Here is a 21709-nt window from a genome sequence, read left to right as displayed (position 1 = left end):
GCTGTTGAGAGAGTTGGAAAGACAGAAGTGAATCAACCATTTAATCGTCTTTCATATATTTCTTCCTCTATTGAGCTTATGTAATATAAACATGATGTGTATTTGCCCTTATCAAGATTCAAGGGTTTATTTGTCACATATGCGTTTGTACCAGGTGCAAATGAGCCTTGAAATGAGATAGACGATACAGACAAGTCAGATATAACATGGATATAAGTGCGCTTCTTCATGATATCAGACGAGACTTCACAGAGGCTGAGGGAAGATTTCCAGGGGCCCTGAGATTGATATGAGATAGGTCCATGCTTCTGAGACCAGATAATAATCCATGATATGATACCCCAACCTTACCAGAATTGATGTTCCTCAGCTCTACCAGTTTCCTGTATATGACAGGGTTTTTTTTTTTCGCTTCCACTGCATGTCAATCATAGCCCCTTCTTTTCTATAACATAAGCAGGGACAGTAGTAGAGCATGGGATGCTCCAGCCATAGGTATCAGGTGGCAAGGGCAAGCAGGTGATTTAGAGCCACAATGTGTCTGCTCCCTGCAAGGACTACTTTCAAGTAGTGCTCTAAGGTCAGTTCAGTTGTATGGCTCCAGATGCTGCTGTCAGTCCCAGAGCTGACCTGCAGGATGTGGCTGATAGGCCACGATCCCCCGGCCCCTCGTGTTGGTAATTGATTTCAGGGCGAATGCCCCAGTCTACTGACACACTCAAACCCGACTGCCGTCTGCTTAGGGTCTACCGCTCAGCCAGTGGTGTGCTGTCAGCGGTAATTCAATTAGAGATGCAGGAGTGTGACTAACTGCAACGCATCAACCACTTTTCCATATGTGTGCAGTTTCCACCCCTTCCCCACTCGCTCTCTCTCTTGTCTGACTTTTAATCTTCGTCACTATATACACACGTGGTGAAGCCCACACACATAAAGTGTTTATCATGATCTTGTACAACATGGTGGCTCATAATACGTTCATATCATTCTGGAAAACAGATGCGTAGGGTTTTTTGGGGGGTTTTATTTCGCGCCAGTTGATCCTATGAAGTCCGTTCACTCTCCACCATGGCTTACCAGACTTCAGCAGCCCATCATCTTATCACCAACCAAGCAAAAGTTTATACCTTATTAACCTTTGACTTCGACATCACTGCACCATAATACAGCGGGCTGTCAATGTGTTGCGACAGCCCTGTATGTCATTCTCCAGCCGTCACTCGCCCTGGCCTCAGTGCACGAGGGCACCACCATAAAACTACTCCTTTAACATTTGAAGTTGGCAGATCAGGCTTACATGACCATGCTATGTGCTGTTGTAATAGATAGCGGAGCCTGAGGTTTGGAGAGGTTGCAGGGGTTGCAGAGAAAGTTACTAGAGTGAGAGAGAGTTCCAGGCCATTTTATGCTTAATGACTCAAATACTTAACAAGTGTGAATGACAGGGCCAGCTGGAGCAGCAAAAGCAATAAAAACATATTAAAAGCAGCATTAACACAACTGTGAGGAAGTGCCATGCATGGCAGCATGATCATAAGCAGATGCCCTGTGTGTGCTTGTCTGTAAAAGAACTGGGGAAAGCCCTTTTCATGAAGTGATTGGACACACATGCCTCATCAGAGCAAGCTGAACCAATGCACACAGTTTTCTGTGTCTGCTTGCTACCTTAGTCTTTCTGACAGCCATGAGGCGCAAGGAGAATCGAATGTTTTAACAAGAGAGGAAAGGATTGAATGCCCGCACCGTAGTCCATCACAGACTTCCATCTAAGAGTATCTTCAGAGAAGAGGTACGGTATCATTTCAGAGCCCAAGTGGAGGCGGGGTGGATCAATCGACGCTCAGTTTTCAGTTCTAGCACTACGGTGGCTAAGAAGATCTTTTTTATTCAAGATACCTTGATAGGAAAAATTTGCTAATAGAACAGACAGAAACAAGGACAGAGAGTCGTAGCAATTTTAGCAATAAATAAATAAATAAATAAAATTGTATATGTAATATTATCACATGTTTTATGTGCTATCATGTGTTTATCATTGCATATTATTGAAATAGTACGTAATATGCTTTGTGATGTATTAATTATTGGTTTAATACACGACAGGTCTCATATCTAAACTGTGGACCTTTATTTATTTATTTATTTATTTATTTATTTATTTACAAAGATGATATGACAGCCATTGAAGACGATTTAAAATCAGTGTTGCATAGTTGCTACGATAATAGTTTCAGGGCAGGCCTTCTCCTCAAAGGCAGCATATCAGACCTCATCCCTGCTTTGAATTAACATCACCATCTGAAAGGATCATAAGTAATGTAATGGCCTAACAACAGGTAATAAAATTGTCTGCACCAATGTGCATAATGAAGGCTTCTGCCCGGCTCTGCCGTCAATCAAAGACTCTTGATTAGAATGAGCTGGGATGGGCTTTCCCTAGGAGCCAGAGGTCATGTGTCCGAGTCCTGGTGGGGTACGTCAGCACACGGGCCACACTCAGTACCTGAAATTGGTTGCAGCTGAGGCAGATAGGGCGCTCCCTTCATTGCTTGGTAATGATGGCTTGGCATGCGAGTCACTGAGCCTCGCTTCCGACCCAGGTGAGACTTTTGACCTTACATCTGTTTCCTGTTGCTGCGCTGGTGCAGAAGGGAAGCCGAGACAGCCAGCCGAGGGGCTGTTATGAAAGCCGACCATTTAAGTCACAAGCTTCCAGTCTTGGCCCTTCTGGTAGTGGATGAGATGATCTCTGCTGTCAAAGCTGCAATAACAAATGATTTGACAGAAAAAGACAGGCAGGCCAACTGGTTAAATAAAGAGATATAAATGCTTTCTGATTCAAGGAAAGTGGGATTTATATTAAAAAACTACAGATCTGAAATCCTGTGAGACAAGATAGCAAGATGCGGCTTTTTTTTTATTATTTTTTTTTTTTTATAAAACAAGCTGTAAGTTACAACTTGTGTGTAATACACAGTCGGGTCCATAAGTATTTGGACAGCTAGCCAATTTTCTTGTCATTTGACCTCTTTACCCCACCACAACGGAATTGAAATGAAGCAATCAAGATCTGACTGAAGTGTAGACTTTTAGACACATCGTGATTGCTGGGTTTCAAATCCATTGCGGTGGGGTACAGAGGCGAAAATGACGAAAATGGTAGCACTGTCCAAATACTTGGACCTGACTGTAATTATTCTACAGGAAGACTAGGAAGACATTTTTAAATTTAAAATAAATCCTGGATTACATTTTTGAACATATATATATATAAAAAAAAAAAAGAGAAAAAAAAAAAACCAAACAAACAAACAAAAAAGGTTCTTTTTCTATGGTTCTATGGCATGCAAATTAGTAGTTTGTTAAGCAGTTTGAACTGAACTGAATTAAGATGCAATAATAAATTAAATCAGCACACAGTAACAGGGCATCAGATCTTATATGTACAAATGCATATAAATAAAAATAACTGAATGCTGATATGACAGTACAAATGAGAAGTTTTATCTACAAAATTGCTTCAATACTGTTTGAGGTGCTTCATATCTATGTACATCAAAGACGGAACCATTCATTAACATAAATAGATTTATTCCTAAGACGGTATTATAGTTTGACATACAGCAATAATTTTCCATTTTCCAAAAGCATTAGACATTTAACCATTTTCAACACATCCAGCATTTTATATATAATGTGTTTGTATATAAAGCAGCATCATCATGGTAAATGTCTACGCTTTCCTCGGTCATATAGTCATGTAGATGAAATTATACATACGTTCTTCTAAACACAGTGGCAGGACAAAACACGGCGCAAAAGTATTTTCCATTGCACATACTTGATATACAAGGAAAAGACATGAGGAATCTCCTCGTCACCACGACCGCGTTCTGTTCATGTTCCTTCTCAATAACGCCATCATGAGGTGAGACAAAGAGGTGTGCACTTATGTGCACAAGTCAGCTTTTAATGCTTTTCATGTGCTAGTACCTTTCTACTGGCTCACAGTCACATATACTCCTTACATCATCTTCACCATGTAGACAAACGTCGATATCATTCTATTTGGTCTCGTAGTCTGGCCAGTCTCTGAGAGAGCTAATCCTACAAGGAAAGGATAGTAAAAAATGAAAATGTTTTTTTTTTTTTTTTTTTTTTAAATAATAATAATAATAATAATAAAGCGATATAAAAACATGAGGAGAGAAAGTGTTGTGATATACAGTGGATATCAAAAGTCTACACACCCCTGTTAAAAGGTTTTTAAAAAAAAAAACAAAAAAAAAAACAACAAAAAAAAAATGAAACCAAGATAAATCATGTCAGAACTTTTTCCATCCTCAATGAGAAATTACAGCATATAAATATTAAGTGAAAAACAATCAGAAACATTTTAGGGGAATAAAGGAAAATTAAAAAAAAAAAAAAAAAAACATACAATGACCTGGTTGCGTAAGTGTGCACACCCATAAACTAATACATTGTTGAAGCACCTTTTGATTATACTACACCTGTTAGAGTGTACGTAATAAAATTTTTCTTTTTCATTAGAGCAGAGTATTTGCCTCATTGCTTACCTGATGAACCCATTTACCTTTTGTTATTCTTTTGATCTGAATATCTACCTCTAGTGTTGCATACCGGTCACTGCACCTAGAAGATACCTGTAGGATCCTGTTTAAACAGATACGGTAGCCTGCAAAGATCAATAAAAAGCAAACAACCAACAGTTTCTGAAATACCCAAACCAGACCATCTAGCACCAACATCTATACCACGGTTAAAGTCACAGAGATGTGAACAATAACTGAAGCTCGTGACCCGTATCGGCATGATTATTTTTTTTGCATTGTGCTGCTGCCGCATCAATGGCTGATTAGATAACTGTACACACACACACACATATATTCAGTGTGTGTGTCAGTCACATATTGGAGAGAGTGGAGAACAGGAGGGTTGGGCCAGACAGGGTGGTAGTGATCAAGCTTGATCAAGATATTGTGGTAAATGGATGGCCAGCCCTGGTGGGAGCTCACATGCTGCAGCCTGTGTCCTCCTCTCTGAGGCTATTCATAGCAGACTAGGTGGGCAATGACTGGGTACGTGAATTGCCTCAAGACCTCTGGCTAACAAAGCTGCCTCTCTGGACCACATACACAGCTTGTTTATAACTAAATTCTGGGAAAAACACCCCAACAACATTCACTTCCCTCATGCTTAAACCCAGTTCTTTCAGGAAACTTGTTTCACTGCAATCTTTATTTTATTTGAGGCAGTTTTGTTAAGTAATGGTACAAGAGAGAAGAGGTATAAAAGGCAGCTTTTATTATTATTATTATTATTATTATTATTATTATTATTATTACTATTATTATTATTTCTGCTGATTAAATGATTGGAAAAGCAAATTTTCCTTGTGGTTTGGTTCAAGAATACCAACTCCATTAACAGGCACTGTTTCAAAGATGATCAAATGTTTGCTTGCCCAAATATGTCAAATAAATAAATAAATAAAGCCGACAATTCGCATAGGGTGTACATAGTTTTTCACATAACTGTATATGACCGTTAAGCCTGGGTATTTCTAGACATATTTACTCATTTCTTGCATGAAATTGTCTTATTCTTATTGGCAGACATTTGAGCTTCTTTCTAGAAATAAATGCTTGAAATAATAAAAATATGCTGCGTCTTAAAACAGAAAATGTTTAAAAAAAAAAAAAAAAGCAAATAAAGAGAAATATTAGTTGGTTTTTAATATACTGCTGCTAATGCTGTGTCACAAGGCAGTGCAACACACTCGGAGGACAGCACTATCTGCCCTCTTCTACATACAGAAGTTCATAGATGCCCACAACTGGATAGCATTGCTGTGATTGACAGTAGACCGTATGCTATCCTTTCCATCCAGAGAACATGCTGAATTTCGCTCTTTTGACTCCTGTCCATGGATGGCTGTGGCATCATCTGAGATTTGTGATCTTCTGAGGCAAAATGTTGGGCCACTCGAGAGACCCCGTTCCCTATTTATATAAGCACTCCTTCATTGCTGTGTATGTAAGTCAGGCCAGTATCTGTATCTGTATGAACAAAGCTTGTAAATGCATCATGCATTGACCCGTATTCATGTTTATTGTCTTTCTTTGTTTTGTAAGCTTGATATATGGCCTCTTGCTCATATCATTTATTTCTGTAAAGCTGCTTTGAGACAATGTCTATTGTAAAAAGCGCTATACAAATAAAATTGAATTGAATTGAATTGAATATCCACAAGCTTCATATCTGACCACTCACTCATATGAAACTGCTTCCTGCTTGCGTATCTTTTTTTATTAGGTCCCCAGTTCCTTCTTGTATACGTCTAATTTCAGCCAAATGCCCAATTAAACTTTCTGCCAAATTGTCTTTAAAAAAAAAATAAAAAATGAATAGTGCAACTACACTGTTTGGCCAGATGTCTAATGGAAAGCCTTCCCAGAAGATTGGAGGTTATTATAACAACAAAGTGAGGTGTTCAACAAGCACATATAGCTTTTGGTACATTTGGTACATTTTGGTACAAATGATACATATATCATTTATCTGTATTTGTATCTATATAGAACATGTTATCTGTTCGTTCAAAATAATGCATTAGTATTCATTTACATCCCTAATGTAAATATACATAGTCATATAAATAATTATTAGTACAGTGACACAATTTATCATTATTTTTGCCTCTGTACACCACCACAATGGATTTGAAATCAAGCAATCAAGATGTGATTTAAGTGTAGACTTTCAGCTTTAATGCAAAGCATTTAATAAAAATGGTGCATTGACTGTTTAGGAATCACAACCATTTTTGGGTTTTTTTGGTTTTTTTTTTTTTTTTTTACATATTTTCACAGGCTCTAAAGTAACTGGACAGTTGACCAAGTGTGGCCTGTTTCCTCATTATTTCATGGCAAATTAAGGAACTAAAAGATCTGAATTTGCATTTGGTAGCCGTTCTTACGCGGTCCAAACAGGTGACGATGCAAGTGAAGGACAAATCAGAGATCTATCAGAGAGATAGTAGAAATTTTAGGAGTGGCCCAATTAACAATTTGGTACATTCTAAAAAAAAGAAGGAATACACAGGCGAGCTCAGCACCACCAAAAGGCCTGGAAGACAACTAAAGTGAACTTTTGAGGCTATATATAAGCTTTGCTTGTTTTGACTGTAAAGCACGAATGCAGCACAGTATTCAGAACAAAATCCTTTAAACAAGGACGGAAAAGAGCTACTACAGTGCTTCCAGAAACTTCTACAATTTTCTCCATTTCTGCATAAATTTGACCTGAAATGTTACCGGATCTTCATCTAAGTCCTAAAACGAGATAAAGAGAACTCAACTAAACAAACGATGCAAAAACATGACAGTCTTTACGTTTGTTTATTAAGCAAAATTATCCTAAATTAAATACCTCTGTTGGAAAAAGTATGTGATCCCCTAGGGATATGAGTTCATTTAAAGGGATTATTAAAGTCAGGTGTTTGAGTCAAGGTGATGGCATTCAGGCTTGAGTTAAACAGGCCCTCCAATGTTTCAAGAACATAAACGTAATCTATGCAAACTTAACATAAATCGTGCGGCTACTTATCCGTTTGAGCAACGTATACAGATGAGGGGATCAGAGAGCTGGGCAGACTACGGAACTAAAGCGCTGCCGCATTGGTCTCTTTATGTAGAGCTGAATTCTCACTGGTGCCACTATCAGAGGGTCGTCAGACAGCATTGTGGGTAATGTAGCAAACCGTTAACCGAAAGTCCATTCAGAATTTCATTACAAAATAAATCTTGGGTACGAATTAAGATCACATGCTAATGATATAAAGATAAATCAAGCAGCAAGTCATTTAGGGTGCCTTTTTTTCTTTGAAGGACTTAATAATCCAAACTAACCAAGCACCTTAACAGGAGGCTTTTTTCCGCCATTACATTGTAACATAGCTTGTCACAGAGAACGTGCAAGACAAGAGGTTAGAACAGATTCATATCCCAGGAACAGATCCATTTATTACCACTTTACCTTTTCCAAGTCCATGCTCTTCAGTGTAGCATCCGTAGACTTAACGACACCTGCCATGGACTTGGTGACCTGAAGAAGAAGAAGAAAAAAAAACATACCGTACATAACAAACGCATTAGTATGGTAACTAACTAACTAACTAACTAACTAACTAACTAAATAAATAAATAAATAAATAACCCATCCATGGTCCTGCCAGTAAAACCAATTTCTCAACCTCACAGGTAGATGTCACTCTCAACAAGGGCATGTTCCAATTTGTGTCCATGTCTAATTGTAGTTCTAATAAACTCGAGGATTAACATTTTTGGAAACGTTTAAAAATGTAGAGATTGCATTTAGAAACTTTTTTTTTTTTTGATACGCTGAATCCTAATACCTTCTGTGATCAATTTTAGCCACCAAAAAAAAAAAGTATGAGCTTATAATCAAATCTAAACTATTAAAGATAAAAACTATTACATTTTTATTTTAAATACAGTTTTTACTTTTAGGTTAAAAACTGCTATTTGACCGGTTCTTACCTTGCTAGTGGTAACAGCAGTTTGGATTCGAGCAGTCACTGCATCCACTCGAAGAAAGTTGATGGACTGATTGTTCTGTCGGACTGAATTTTCAGCATGTATACGTGCCCAAATCCCAAAATTCATGGATCAGGTGTTTTGTGGACGTTTGTAGACAGCTGACCAATCACACATCATATGTGCTTGTTGAGCATACCATTCCAGATTGATTCCAATCCCTTTGCTGTTATAATAACCTCCACTCTTCTAGGAAGGCTTTCCAGTTGATTGTTGATTTTGGAACATGGTTGTGGGGATTTGGTCATTCCCACACAAGAGCGTTAGTGAGGTCAGGCACTGACGTCGGGCGAGAAGGCCTGGTGCTCAGTCTGGCGTTCCAATTCATTGCAATGTTGTTCAGGTCAGGGCTGTCTGTAGGCCACTCGAGTTCTTCTACATCAGTCTTAGCAAACTATGTCTTCATGGACCTCATTTTGTGCACAAAGCATGCTGGAACATGCTTAGGCTGGGCCCCGAGTGAAGTGAAATCTTAATGCTACAGCATACACAGGCATTCTGTTTAGTGAAGTTTAGTGAAGACCCACATATGGGTGTGATGTTCAGGTTCCACATACTTTTGGCTGTATAGTGAATCTTGTTGATAAACCTCGTAGGTGTACAGTTAGAGACTATAGCTTGTATTTGTCCATACACAATTTGTGCTAACTCTCCTCTAGCGTACCACTGGTGTTAGTTTCTGATCCTGAGACTATTGTTGGTTGGATATTTTTGGTTGGCTGACTATTCTTAACTCAGCAGTGACCCTGAAGTGTGTAGAAAAGCGAGCAACAGTGCAACAAACACACTACCATATTACTAGCATGTCGGTTTCACTGTGAAACTGAAAACAGTCCAAATAATATCTTTTCATCAGCGGTCCTACAGTTTCTAATGATGGGGAGAGTAGACTAGGAGATATACAGTAGCTGACAAATTCTGTTTAGAAACAGATGAACTACAATACTTCTGTATTTACAAACTGATAGAGTGAATGAATCTGCAAGTTTGGTGTACCTTAAAACCGACCCACTGGATATGATAGATATAATAAGGTGCTAAAAACATACAGTACGGCAAAAAAAAATTTTTTTAACACAGATTGCGTTTTAATATCCCACAGTCCCTGGTGTAATTTTGGAAATGGAAAACAGTAGCTTACATCTAGCTTACATTTACCCCTTCACTAATATTGGTACTCTTGGTAAATATGAGCAAAGAAGGCTTTGAAAAATTGTCTTTATTGTTTAACCGTTTGTTTATAAAAAAAATGAAAAATAAAAATAAAAAATTCACATAAATACTCTGCTCTCATGGATAGCAAACAATTGCAAACACAACACATGTTTATCAAACAATATACATTTGTTAAAATGCCACTCTTTTAGTCAATACTTTGTGCTACCTCCATTTGCAGAGATAACAGCTCTGAGTCTTCTCCTATAACGCCTGATGAGGTTGGAGAATACATGGCAAGGGATCTGAGACTGTTCCTCCATACAGAATCTCTCCAGATCCTTCACATTTCAAGGCCCACACTGGTGGACTCTCCTCTTCAGTTCACCAACAGGTTTTCTATGGGTTTCAAGTCCATATATAATGTAATATAGGCTATATATATATATATATATATATATATATATATATATATATATATATATATATATATATATATAGACCCTGGGTGCAAGGGAAATGTAGGCAGTTTCAGTTTAATGTTACACTGCAAGAATTCATTTAATTATTCCAGGGAATCATGGGCGTATGTGTAAGGATCTATTTCACAAGGGTTGCCATGTCATTGCAGAATTCCCATCATAGCTAAAGGTTCAAAAATGATCTAACTATATCCGCTGATCTTCTGTAGCTTGCGTTAGGTAACCTCCTTCAGCTCGAGACCCTACTTCCAATAAACATCAATACCATCAGTGACGACAAGTAAATAACTCAAGATGCTCTGAAGGATACTTCCCATAGGCTACATGACATGTTTGAATCTTCAGATATTTCCAACAGCCTTTAACGAACAAGTCTCGTGTGTCAGTGGAGGGGATAAGGTTAACTGCTTTGAAGATGCGCGGCGGTTTCTTCGTGCTTTGATGCTCCCTGACAACAAGGCATGGACCGCTACTTCCGGATACACTGTGACGTCCCTGGCGACGCGCAGCCTTCGCGGTCACGCCTTCGAAGGCGTGCTCCTTTGACGTCACGGGCAATCGGGATGGCATGCTGACATTATTTTTAACACACTCTGTTCCCTGTCCATGGCCGTACAAGTCTAGTGACGTCGCTTTTATTTTTGGAAACGAGTAAATTGACCTTTCATACACCTGGCAATTTTGCTCTTAGCATTCACAGTGCGCAATGGCTACACCAGGATGTTTTTTGTTTTTTTTTTACTCCCCCAGAACAATTTAAACAACTAAAACATTTCAAATATTTCCCTTTGTTCTTAAATGACATCTAGGCTATTTTAATTCACCCATAAATAGTTAGGCAAATTATATATATATATATATATATATATATATATATATATATATATATATATATATATATATATAAGCTTATAGGCTATAAGAGCATGTTTGTCGAGAAAGGAATCTTCAGACCACCAATTACGGTGTTATGTGGCATAAATAATGTTAAGGTTTTGATGTAGAATTATTAAAGGCCATCCTATAATAATTACCCAGACTGAAACGGGCTGCTTTCACTAATCAGACATGTGACACGGGTAATCTTAAGCGTGGGCTGTTATTGTCCATGATGCAGCTGATAAGAAACGTCCAAAAAAAAATAAAATAATAAATGCACGAATCTGAGTAGGAGTATGGAAGAGAGAGAGAGAGAGAGAGAGAGAGAGAGAGAGAGAGAGAGAGAGAGAGAGAGAGAGAAAGGGAGAGAGAGAGAGAGAGAGAGAGCGAGCCGGGAGCAGTGAGCATGACAAGTTTAGTCTGGACTGGCGCTGCGGAGAGCCGTCGGTTGACGTGGGCACGCGGGCGGGGGCGGGTTGATTGATGATTGGGTTTGTGTGTCCCTACATCACGAGAGAGAGAGAGAGAGAGAGAGAGAGAGAGAGAGAGAGAGAGAGAGGATGAGTCACTGATTGCCTGATACAATATTCAGCACTGCCACGGCATTGCGGCGTGTATGAACGTGTGCACAGCATCCTCCACACCGACAAAACCTATTTCGCTTATTGTGAAGCCATAAGCTCAACCACAAGAGATATAAGGCTATGAATGAATCCGCCATGTGCACATTGTACAAAAAGACAACAGAACTGACATTACTGAACGTCAGTATTGAATGGAATCTGTCAGCCACGTGGAAATAAACAATACGCGTCATTCATTATTTCGTGTCTATAAGAGATATCCTGAGTTACATGAGTAGGTCGGTTACATGATTGATTCATCTGATTGATTCGGAAAGAAGTACTTCAGATGCATTTAAAAAAAAAAAAAAAAAAAAACCAACTAGGCCTACATTTTAAATAATCGACTATATTATCTCGATTGTGAATGAATGTGTGAAGGAAATTTAGGATTTGCTCAGCTATAGGATATGCATGTCAGCTGCATGCCACTTTTCCGCGTCAATATACTCATAGTGTCATCTTTCTCAAACACAATACCATACCGTGCATCAATACAATGCTTTCTTCTAGTTTTCATTTTATTGATTTATTTATTTTTTAATGGCGCGCGTTTCGCAACTTTTCGACTTGACTGGCTTTAGGAAATGCTGCGGTGGCTTCTTACTAAACCCTGTAGCCTAGAAAAGTCGTTTCTGCAGGATCAGCCTGGCTGAGTCGGCTCTCGCGTGACAAACGCACAGCACGCAGATCATACACGCCGCCTAGACGCGCGCATCCTCTCGCGCGACAACCTGTTAACGCTCGCGCATCGCGCTTTTGATATGCTGCACCGCCGCGCGATTGCACTACGTGGACCACCTTAAGAGCGTGACGCCAGGTTGCCATGGTAACTGCTTTCCGCTTTCGGGCGCGGAGGGAGAAAAAGCGCGAGATATTTAAGAGTTTCGGTTCAGGAGCAGCGCAGGCTGGACAGCGACCACGCAGCAGCAGCAGCAGCAGCATCTTCCTTTATCTCGTGTCTGCGGAAATACGCCCGAACCGAACCGAACCGAACCGACCCTGACGACACTAGACCCTCCAAAAACTGCTGGATCTTACGCCCCGGAATTCATCTCATACGCGCGCGAGTTTAAGGTTTCATTATCCATACTGTTAACTCAGGTGAGTTGAGGAATCCCCATGCTCGCAGCCTGAGTTTATATATATATATATATATATATATATATATATATATATATATATATATATATATATGTATGTATATATCCTATATGCCTGCATATATAAAGATTATGGTTTCTTATAACAATAATAATCATATATATATATATATATATATATATATATATATATATATATATATATATATATATATATATATATAAACAGTGGTTCGAGTGAAATAGGCTATTAGAAGCATTCCAATGAAATCGATTGGTGTTTGTTTATGGTCGTGACGTAGGCTATACGTTCACGTGCCGAAGTTTTAAAGATATGTACGGCCAAGTAAAGTAGTCATGTCTGTATATGCATCATGTAAATAAAAAAAAGAAAAGAAAAAAAAAAGAAGGGAGGGGAATAATGTTAAACTAGCTCCAAGCAACAGTGGTGCATGATGGATTTTAGACTTTGGTTTGCTTTTGCAATTGTGCACCACCTATAGGAGCCAATTGCAGGTAGTAGAAAGAGTGTGATAAAAGCAAACAACAATAACAACAACAATAACAACAACAACAACAACAACAGCACTAAATATATTAATGATGGTTATAATGCTTATCATATAAAGTCCTCCAAGCCCAGCTTGGACACGACATTAAAAAAAAACACCCAGATGGCTTTATTATTATTATTATTATTTTAATTAATATTTTTATTTATTTTTTTCTTAATGCTTTGCGGAAAGTGGAGGAAGTTTTGAATGGAGCCAGTGGGTCAGCAGTATTTACTGAGGAATTTACAATGGCAAGATAAATGGTTAAAAAAAAAAACCCCACTCACAACTTGGTGTCACAGAAACCAACACGAATCGCTTCTTAAGCCAAAGTAATAGGGAGTAAATGATCTGTTCAAAACAATTTCCTATTTGCTTTTGCAAATGAGGAGAAAATGAAGTCGGGCACAAAAGCGCATCTGGGTGCAGTTTCTTTCTTTCTTTTTTTTTTTTTTTTTTTTTTCTCCCCTCCTCAGCTATGACTCACCCTGGCTTGTTTGCGGGAGGAGAGGGGCGGGGAGTCGAGGGGTGTAGAAGGAAAACAAACGCTACCACTAGCTATTATTATGTCATTTCATATTCCAATAACACGGCGCAGAATCGCCACGGTTGTTTAGAGCATATCGGAGGAATGGGTAAGATGGAAAGAGACTGGTGGTGTCATGTGTAAAGTTGGTGATCAGACTATGGGACCCATAAAGCTCCATCACGACTGTGGGACCTGCTTACGTCACGCCCCCTCCCCCACATCATCCCCATACTTCATCTCTCTTCTTCATGTCTTGTGGTCACCAGATTGACTTCATTATTGCGCGATGGAGCAGAGTGTCTTGTGAAATCAGTTGAAGGAAGCTGGAAATCAAGCCGACCCCACTGTATGCGCCAGGCAACGTGGGCAAGCATGCACTCTTATTTACAGTTAGGAAGGAGTCTGAATTTAATGACTAATTCACATTTTTTTTTAAGCATTACGATGTAACTGAAAACAAATGATTTCTCCTAAAGAAATAAGAATATGCAGATTGGGTTTTTTTTTTTTTTTTTTCATGGTGATTGGGTCGCATTAGATAGATGGTGATTTTAATGCAGATGTGTTTATTTATGGCTTCTGGGCTCTTGGAAAAAAAGTTTTTAAGTTTCTTTAACGGATTCCAGTTGGGAGATTTCTAATAGGAAACACATACTACTACAACCTTTAAGAGTTGAAAAACCCTGAAGTTTTCCCCTTTATTTTTTATTTTTATTTTTTTTTTAATAATACTTTATTGTTTTATAAATGTATTATATATATATATATATATATATATATATATATATATATATATATATATATATATATATATATATATATATATATATGTTTAAAAAAAATAGAAAGAAAGAAATCAAATAAAAGTTCATATAAATCAGTCACATTTCTTATTATCCTCATTGGTGCATCCTGACAAAATAAAATAAAATAAATAAATAACAGGTTGACATTTCAATTATCCTCATGAAAAGTTGTGGAAACTAGGGCTTAATCTATAAAAGCTTGCCTTACTGTGACAGAACTGTTATAGCGGTTACAAATTCAAGTGATGTACCTTCAGTCTGCTTATTTATTTACATACAATGAGTAGTCATCTAATTAAAACAATCTCTGATAAAGTATTTAATCTATTATCCTTTGTCCCCACATATTGACTTAGGGACACTAACATACTGCTTTTTCATTATATATTACTTATTACTTATTGTTTTTTGAGGCATAGCATGTTTTGTTCAGTTTGCCACACGTTGACAGACACAGGCACACACACACACACACACACACAAATGGTTGGATGCATGTGCATGTGCATGTGTTTTTCATCCTCTTCCACATTTTGCTATTCATAATTATACATTTTTAAATTAATGGCACTCAGATGATTAATACATGGCAGTGAGTCACTCGGATTAACCCTGTTAGCTCTGGTAGAGAGAAAATCAATAGTCACTGTCTGGCTTAGACTGAATGAGCCAATGTTGCAAGTTTATTTTTATTTTTTTCTCCATTTTTCCAACATGTAGTAACTTTCATTCATAATTTACAAATCTCTCTTCTTTTAACTAAACACAGTGAAGATTCCCCACCCAAAAGGCTACAAAAAAAAAAAAAAAAATTATACTGTCCTTTACCTCGGAGAATGACTCATCTTTTGGAGATAGCTTGCGACAAAGAGGTGTATATGTTCTTTCCCACACATAGAAGGCAAAAGTAATTTAGGCAAATACCAAAGAAATGACATAAATTAGCAGCATGTAGAGGGAGAGCCTGGACAATGTAAATGTTTACAACAATTCAGTTTGCTGTTTTGAGTCATCGTCAACCAACCAATTACGAGAGAGAGAGAGAGAGAGAGAGAGAGAGAGAGAGAGAGAGAGAGAGACTCTTAGCAATAACTTATTGCACATTGTAATAATCTCAATTTAACTCTATTGTTTTCTATTTCTATTTCTTTCTTTTCCCCCAGTCCTGCAGAGTATGATGGAACTGAAGGATGACCGGCGGTTCCATAATCTAACACAGGAACAAGTGGAGACTCTAGATCAGGTTCTCACAGAGGTCATTCCCATTCATGGCAGGGGCAACTTTCCCACCTTGAAGATTAAGCCCAAGGACATCATTCATGTCGTCAGAGATAGACTGGTTTCTAAGAATATCAAGGTGAGGGACGTCCGTCTCAATGGCTCCACCGCAAGTCATGTCCTAGTCAAGGAAAATGGCACTAGTTATAAAGACTTAGACATTATCTTTGGTGTGGAGCTTCCTAAACAGGAAGACTTTCAGATCATAAAAGAAGTAGTTCTGGGGTGCCTCCTGGACTTTTTGCCACAAGGAGTTAACAAGGACAAAATCACAGCTCTTACTATGAAGGAGGCTTACGTACAGAAAATGGTCAAAGTCTTTACCGAGTATGACCGATGGAGCCTCATCTCACTCTCCAACAACAGTGGTAAGAATGTGGAACTCAAGTTTGTCAGCTCTCTGCGTCGGCAGTTTGAATTCAGCGTCGATTCCTTTCAGATCATCTTGGATACTATGTTGGAGTCCTACCTTGAGGCTGAGAGACGGGAGGCTGCACAACTCAAGGAGAAAGAACAGGAGGCTTCTGTGATTCAGAGCACTGACTCGAAGTCAGGTATATTACATAAGCAGATCACCTCTGCTGGTACAGAGAGCTGCAATGAAACAGATATTAACATGTTAGGTGAAACTAAGGACATGAACGCTTTGCATGATGTGTGCCACAACGAAAGGGTTATGATGGAAGCCCAGTACGAATCTTCCAGAGAAGAAACAACTGTTGAAACGATCCAGGAGGAAAAAAATGAGGAGATGAATGAATCTCTAACAATGACTGAAGATATGGAAGACGTATCAGAACTGTCTGAAACGAGATCAGTGCACATGAATAAACCAGATGAGCTTCATCAAAATCTCTTGATACAGTCAAGACGAGACGTTAACTCGCAGCTAGAAATCGAACGGGTGGTCATTGAGGAAAATAAAAGCATACAGTGTGACACACAGCTGTCAGATTCTCAAGCATGTGTCCATGCAGAGGGGTTTAAAGAGAGTGAAACCATATTAACTGCGTATTCAGACAGTGTTAAATCTGTATCTAAAAAGGAGCGTACAAACACATTAGGTGAGCCGATGCAAACTGCAGAAAAAAACATCGGACAATCTACATTCCAGCTTCCTCCCATCACCCTTCTTACAGAAAACATCCCAGTGGACTCGAACAATGAGTCCTCTTTAGCACCTCCGCCTAAGAAAACTAGTCGGAGTTCACAAATGGTTGTTCTTAAGCATTCCTCACCAAAACCCCCCAGGAAAATGTCTAGGAAGGTCCCATGTGTGCCACACTTAGCAAGCAAATTAGTCTTAAAAGACTCAACAGTTCAATCTTCTCAGCTTGTCAGCCATCCACTCAACGTAAGTGACCCAAAAGAATCAACACATACCCAACTAGAATTAGCAGAGCATACCACTAACTGCTCGGAGTCAGTGTCCAGTTCTTCATATGACAATGACTCAGTGATTAGAATATTAGATATATCCACAACAGCCTTTAGTGTTTCAGCCCAGGAGAATTGTACACACTCAGAGGAGATGCTTTCCATACCTTCATCCCCAGAAAAAAATGTTCAAGCACTTTTAGAGACTTCAGAACCAGAGACTGGTGAAACTACTAATCATTCTGTCCCAAGCCCTAAGCCCGGTCCTGGCCAAAAGGACCAAAACATGAGCATTCAACCTCTTCCTGAGATTCTGACAAAAACATGCTCTCAACCAGTGAGGCCAATTATTCAGATCAATTGTCAGCCTATAGTAGAGGTAGAAGATAGCTTATCTGTCTGTCCAAAGCCTTTACACAAAGAGGATACCCAAACGGATGAGTGCGCTCAAGAATATTCAGAGTTCCAAATAACTGTTATGCATACAGTAGATGCTTCCTCCAAGTTAGGGACACCTCTGTCTACAGATCTTACTTTTGATTCAGGGGAGGTAGAAATCACTGACCAGGGCTCTGGAGTTCCTGTTATTTCATCACCAGTTCCTGAACCCTCCATATCATGTCTACTGCCTCAGGAACCTAATGTACCTGGCACACCGACTCTAGAGTCTTCGATTTTAACATCACACCTTCTAGAACCACCCATACTGATACCCCAACAGGCTCAAGATTCCTTGGTGTTAGGAAAAGACTTTTCCAAATCACCTGAAATATCATCATGTCTTCTAGAAGCTCCAATATCAGTGTCTAAAGATGGCGTGTACTCTGTCTGGCCATCAAACGTTTTGGAACCTTCCACATGTTCTTCAGAGGGATCAAAGTCTTCTGCATCGTCAATTCAAACTCCAGAACCACCAGAAGTATTATCGCAGATTGTGGAACCTTCTGTAGACTCAACACAGCCTGTACACTCTTCCATATCGCAGGCTGGGGTTCTAGAACCTTACATTCATCTAGAGTTAGTGACCCCTGTAGAGACTGCAGAGGATTCAAATCTACCTGACTCGATAGCCACAAAAGCACCCCTGCCTTCTTCCAGAGAGATTCCTTCTGTCACAGTAGTGGCAGAAAGCATGTATGGAGATTTTGAGCAAGCCATGGACCACCTGCGTTACAGGCTAATCGCAACACGCAATCCAGAGGAGATCCGGGGTGGTGGCTTGCTCAAGTACAGCAACCTACTGGTTAGAGATTTCAAACCTGCCAGCGAGACCGAAATTAAAACTCTAGAGCGTTATATGTGTTCGCGGTTCTTTATTGACTTTCCAGATGTTAATGAGCAACAAAGGAAGATTGAGTCCTATCTACGAAACCACTTCATTGGAGAGGAGAAAAGCAAGTACGACTACTTAATGACACTACGACGGGTGGTCAATGAGAGCACTGTGTGCCTGATGGGCCACGAGCGTCGACAGACACTCAATATGATTACCATCCTGGCTCTCAAAGTCCTGGGAGAGCAGAACATCATTCCCAACACCAACAACGTCACCTGCTTTTACCAGCCTGCTCCATATATGGCTGACCACAACTTCAGCAACTACTACATTGCCAATGGCCAGTCCCCAATTATATATCATCCATATCCTCTACATATACACATGCAAACTGGGCTGGTTTAGCAGTGGGCATGATGTATACATGGGAAGCTGTGCAGAAATATAACCTCCTGCAACCTAAAATGGCCACCACAAATAAAATCCTCAGCATGAGAGAAAGTCCTAGCACTTAATTGAATAAAACCCTATTTTGATTGCTTTCAATTTATTTAAACTAAAAATAATTTTTAAAAATAAATAAATAAAAAAAAACGTGTTCTGACTGTAAATCAAGAAGTGACAGTGGTTTGGACCATTGGGCTAACAGTGCAATTTTATGGAGACACATGTGTCCATGGATTCAAAATCACATCCTACTGGAATCAGTACAGTTGATGATCAGAGGAAAATACTACACGAAAACATTAGTAATAAAGGTGATAAAGCAAAGCCTCTAAATACCAGTAATACATGTGTCTGACACATTGAAAGGTGGGTTTTAGAAACACAGTGCTGAGGGTGAGAAAGTCTTTTATGTTACAAGGAATGAATGCTAATGACCTGGCGTATTTTCCTTCTGTTGTGTGTAAAGCCTATAAAATGGCAGGCTTCATTTGCTAAGCTGGTCAAGATACTATAAGGAACATTTTTAGCATCTAGCACTTGCTAGACTTAAACACAAAAACAGTTTTGAAAAAGGAAAACAAGAATTGAATTAAGCTGCACTAAAGTGGTCATTTTGAAGCAGTCAAACTGTTAGATCGAGTTATTTGTGTCCAATGGCCAATTCGATTTGTACATTCGATTGGAAATGCATCAGAAAATTCATGTAAGAAACTCCAGTCTACGTTACGAATCGTTTCCTGTCAACAACCAGTTAGATTACGTGCAGAAATGTAGGGTTTTAGAACGGCGAGGCTTTGATCTTCCAGTGAGTCTGTGGAGATCCTATACAGTACCATGATGTGTTCATGAGGGATTTATGAAGGGTGTATTCAATTTATTCCATACGTTTTTAGAAACAACTCAAAGTAGTCCATGACTCACGGTTCAGTTCGACGCTGATTCCTACCAGCTGCATGATTGATTGCAGATGTAAACCGGTGTGAAATGTAGTCTGAAAGTTAAATGTCTGTATCTCTTCAGCCTTTTATTGTCATTGGCTGTGTTGTCATTGGGTTGTGTATGTCCAGAATGTGTAAATTATGTTTTCGGATTGATGTCAAAAACTGTGTACGGGGACAGTGAAATGTCGTCACTATAATAATGTTACTGCCAGATTTCACCATATGAGGTCTTGAGTTGTCGTGAAATCTAATGATGTACTGACGAAGAGAGAGAAATGTCTTAGTGATGCATGTATGTGTGTGTGTTTTTTGAGCATCTGTGATGCGCAAAGCCAACTTTATGGACTGACGAATACGTTGGTTGGATTTTATTGACCATACGATGCATATTCAGCCTCAAAGGAAGCAACAGTCTCAAGCAGCCGAAGGCATGGGGGAAACGACGGGTTCCTCGTATGGATGCATGTGTGAAAATATCTACTTATCAGGAATTTTTTTACATGTTAGTAAGAAAAACACATCTATTTTTCCAAGAAAAAAAAAACGTATAACAGCATACAGAGTACAAAGAGTTTGTGCCGACCGCATAAACACGTAAATACAAGTAACAGCTATATATAGATTATATGCAAAATATAAGTAGATCTTTTAACGGATTAATATAAACTCGTATCACTGTTCACAACTTGTGGATTTCCCTTTATTTATTTGTTTGTTTATTTATTTATTTATTTTTGGGTGAGGTCCTAGATTCAAACTTGTGAAGTATTACACCTTACTGTACGTTGACTTGAAGTCCCTTACGCTGTCTTGCCCTGATGTTTTTGTGTACTTTCTCAATTCTGGCCTTACTGCCAAAAATCTTTAGTAACACTGTGCTTAGAGATAGGTTTAAATGAACTTTAACTGTTTTCCCAAGCAAGACTTATAACCACAGAACACCATGGGAACCCTAAAGAGCAGTTTATGTGACCAAAGATGGCTTTTGTCGGAAAAAAAAAAAAAAACTTAAGTGCCTAAAAGAAGGTCGGTTTGTACGTGACCTAAGAAAAAGAGAAACAAAAGCAAAAGAAAGACAAAAAAAAAAAAAAAAGGACAGACCAAATGTAGAGAAAGGTAAAAATAGAGAGAGAGGTAGGAGAACGGTTCTCCAGGATGCATATTAAACTGCATCCCTTCATTATTTCTGGTTTATATTTCCTTCTTGCCCTTCTCTAGTGCTGATTGTATTGATGTCAGTTCTGTAGTACTTTATTATGGTTGGTTAATGTACCTTTAATAAATATATATATGAATAAAATCTGTAGGTCCCTTTTACCTACATCTGTTTTTCTTCTCAGCATCCTGTCACAACTACATCAGTGTGAACACCTCACGATTTGAACGAAAGGCTTTCTAACGCATAAACACCACATGTTCATGTTTATATTAATATGTATATGTTATATATTCATATAGGGTAAAGACGACATATTCGGTATTCTTTTCAAATAGATTTGAATTGTTTGACTCCTCGAAACACGCCCTCATGTACTATACATTTGGACGTGTTTTGCAGCCTGATAAGAACATCATTGCAAAATGGTCAGCCGTCACCATTATATGTGATTATGAAAC

At 38.8% G+C, this 21709-nt stretch overlaps 1 protein-coding gene across 1 annotated transcript; it reads left to right on the top strand.

Annotated features, from left to right (window-relative positions):
• The first annotated feature begins 12615 nt into the window (after positions 1 to 12615).
• LOC128611822 (terminal nucleotidyltransferase 5C) lies at positions 12616 to 19191 on the top strand. The gene is made up of 3 exons (XM_053631632.1): positions 12616 to 12885; positions 15937 to 16577; positions 18531 to 19191. The coding sequence occupies exons 2-3, from the start codon at positions 15948 to 15950 to the stop codon at positions 19107 to 19109; spliced, it is 1209 nt and encodes a 402-aa protein (XP_053487607.1). The 5' UTR covers positions 12616 to 12885; positions 15937 to 15947; the 3' UTR covers positions 19110 to 19191.
• The last annotated feature ends 2518 nt before the right edge of the window (positions 19192 to 21709 follow it).

This window comes from Ictalurus furcatus, chromosome 8, assembly GCF_023375685.1.
Source record: "Ictalurus furcatus strain D&B chromosome 8, Billie_1.0, whole genome shotgun sequence".
Lineage (NCBI taxonomy): Eukaryota > Metazoa > Chordata > Actinopteri > Siluriformes > Ictaluridae > Ictalurus > Ictalurus furcatus.
This window is presented reverse-complemented; position numbering and strand designations above follow the sequence as displayed.

Excerpts from the sequence above, each read along its gene's own strand:
- LOC128611822 (XM_053631632.1), top strand. The coding sequence starts at position 15,948 with ATGATGGAACTGAAGGATGACCGGCGGTTCCATAATCTAACACAGGAA. Across the intron at positions 16,578-18,530 it reads AGAAAGAACAGGAGGCTTCT|ATTCCTTCTGTCACAGTAGT; the intron begins GTGATTCAGAGC and ends TCTTCCAGAGAG.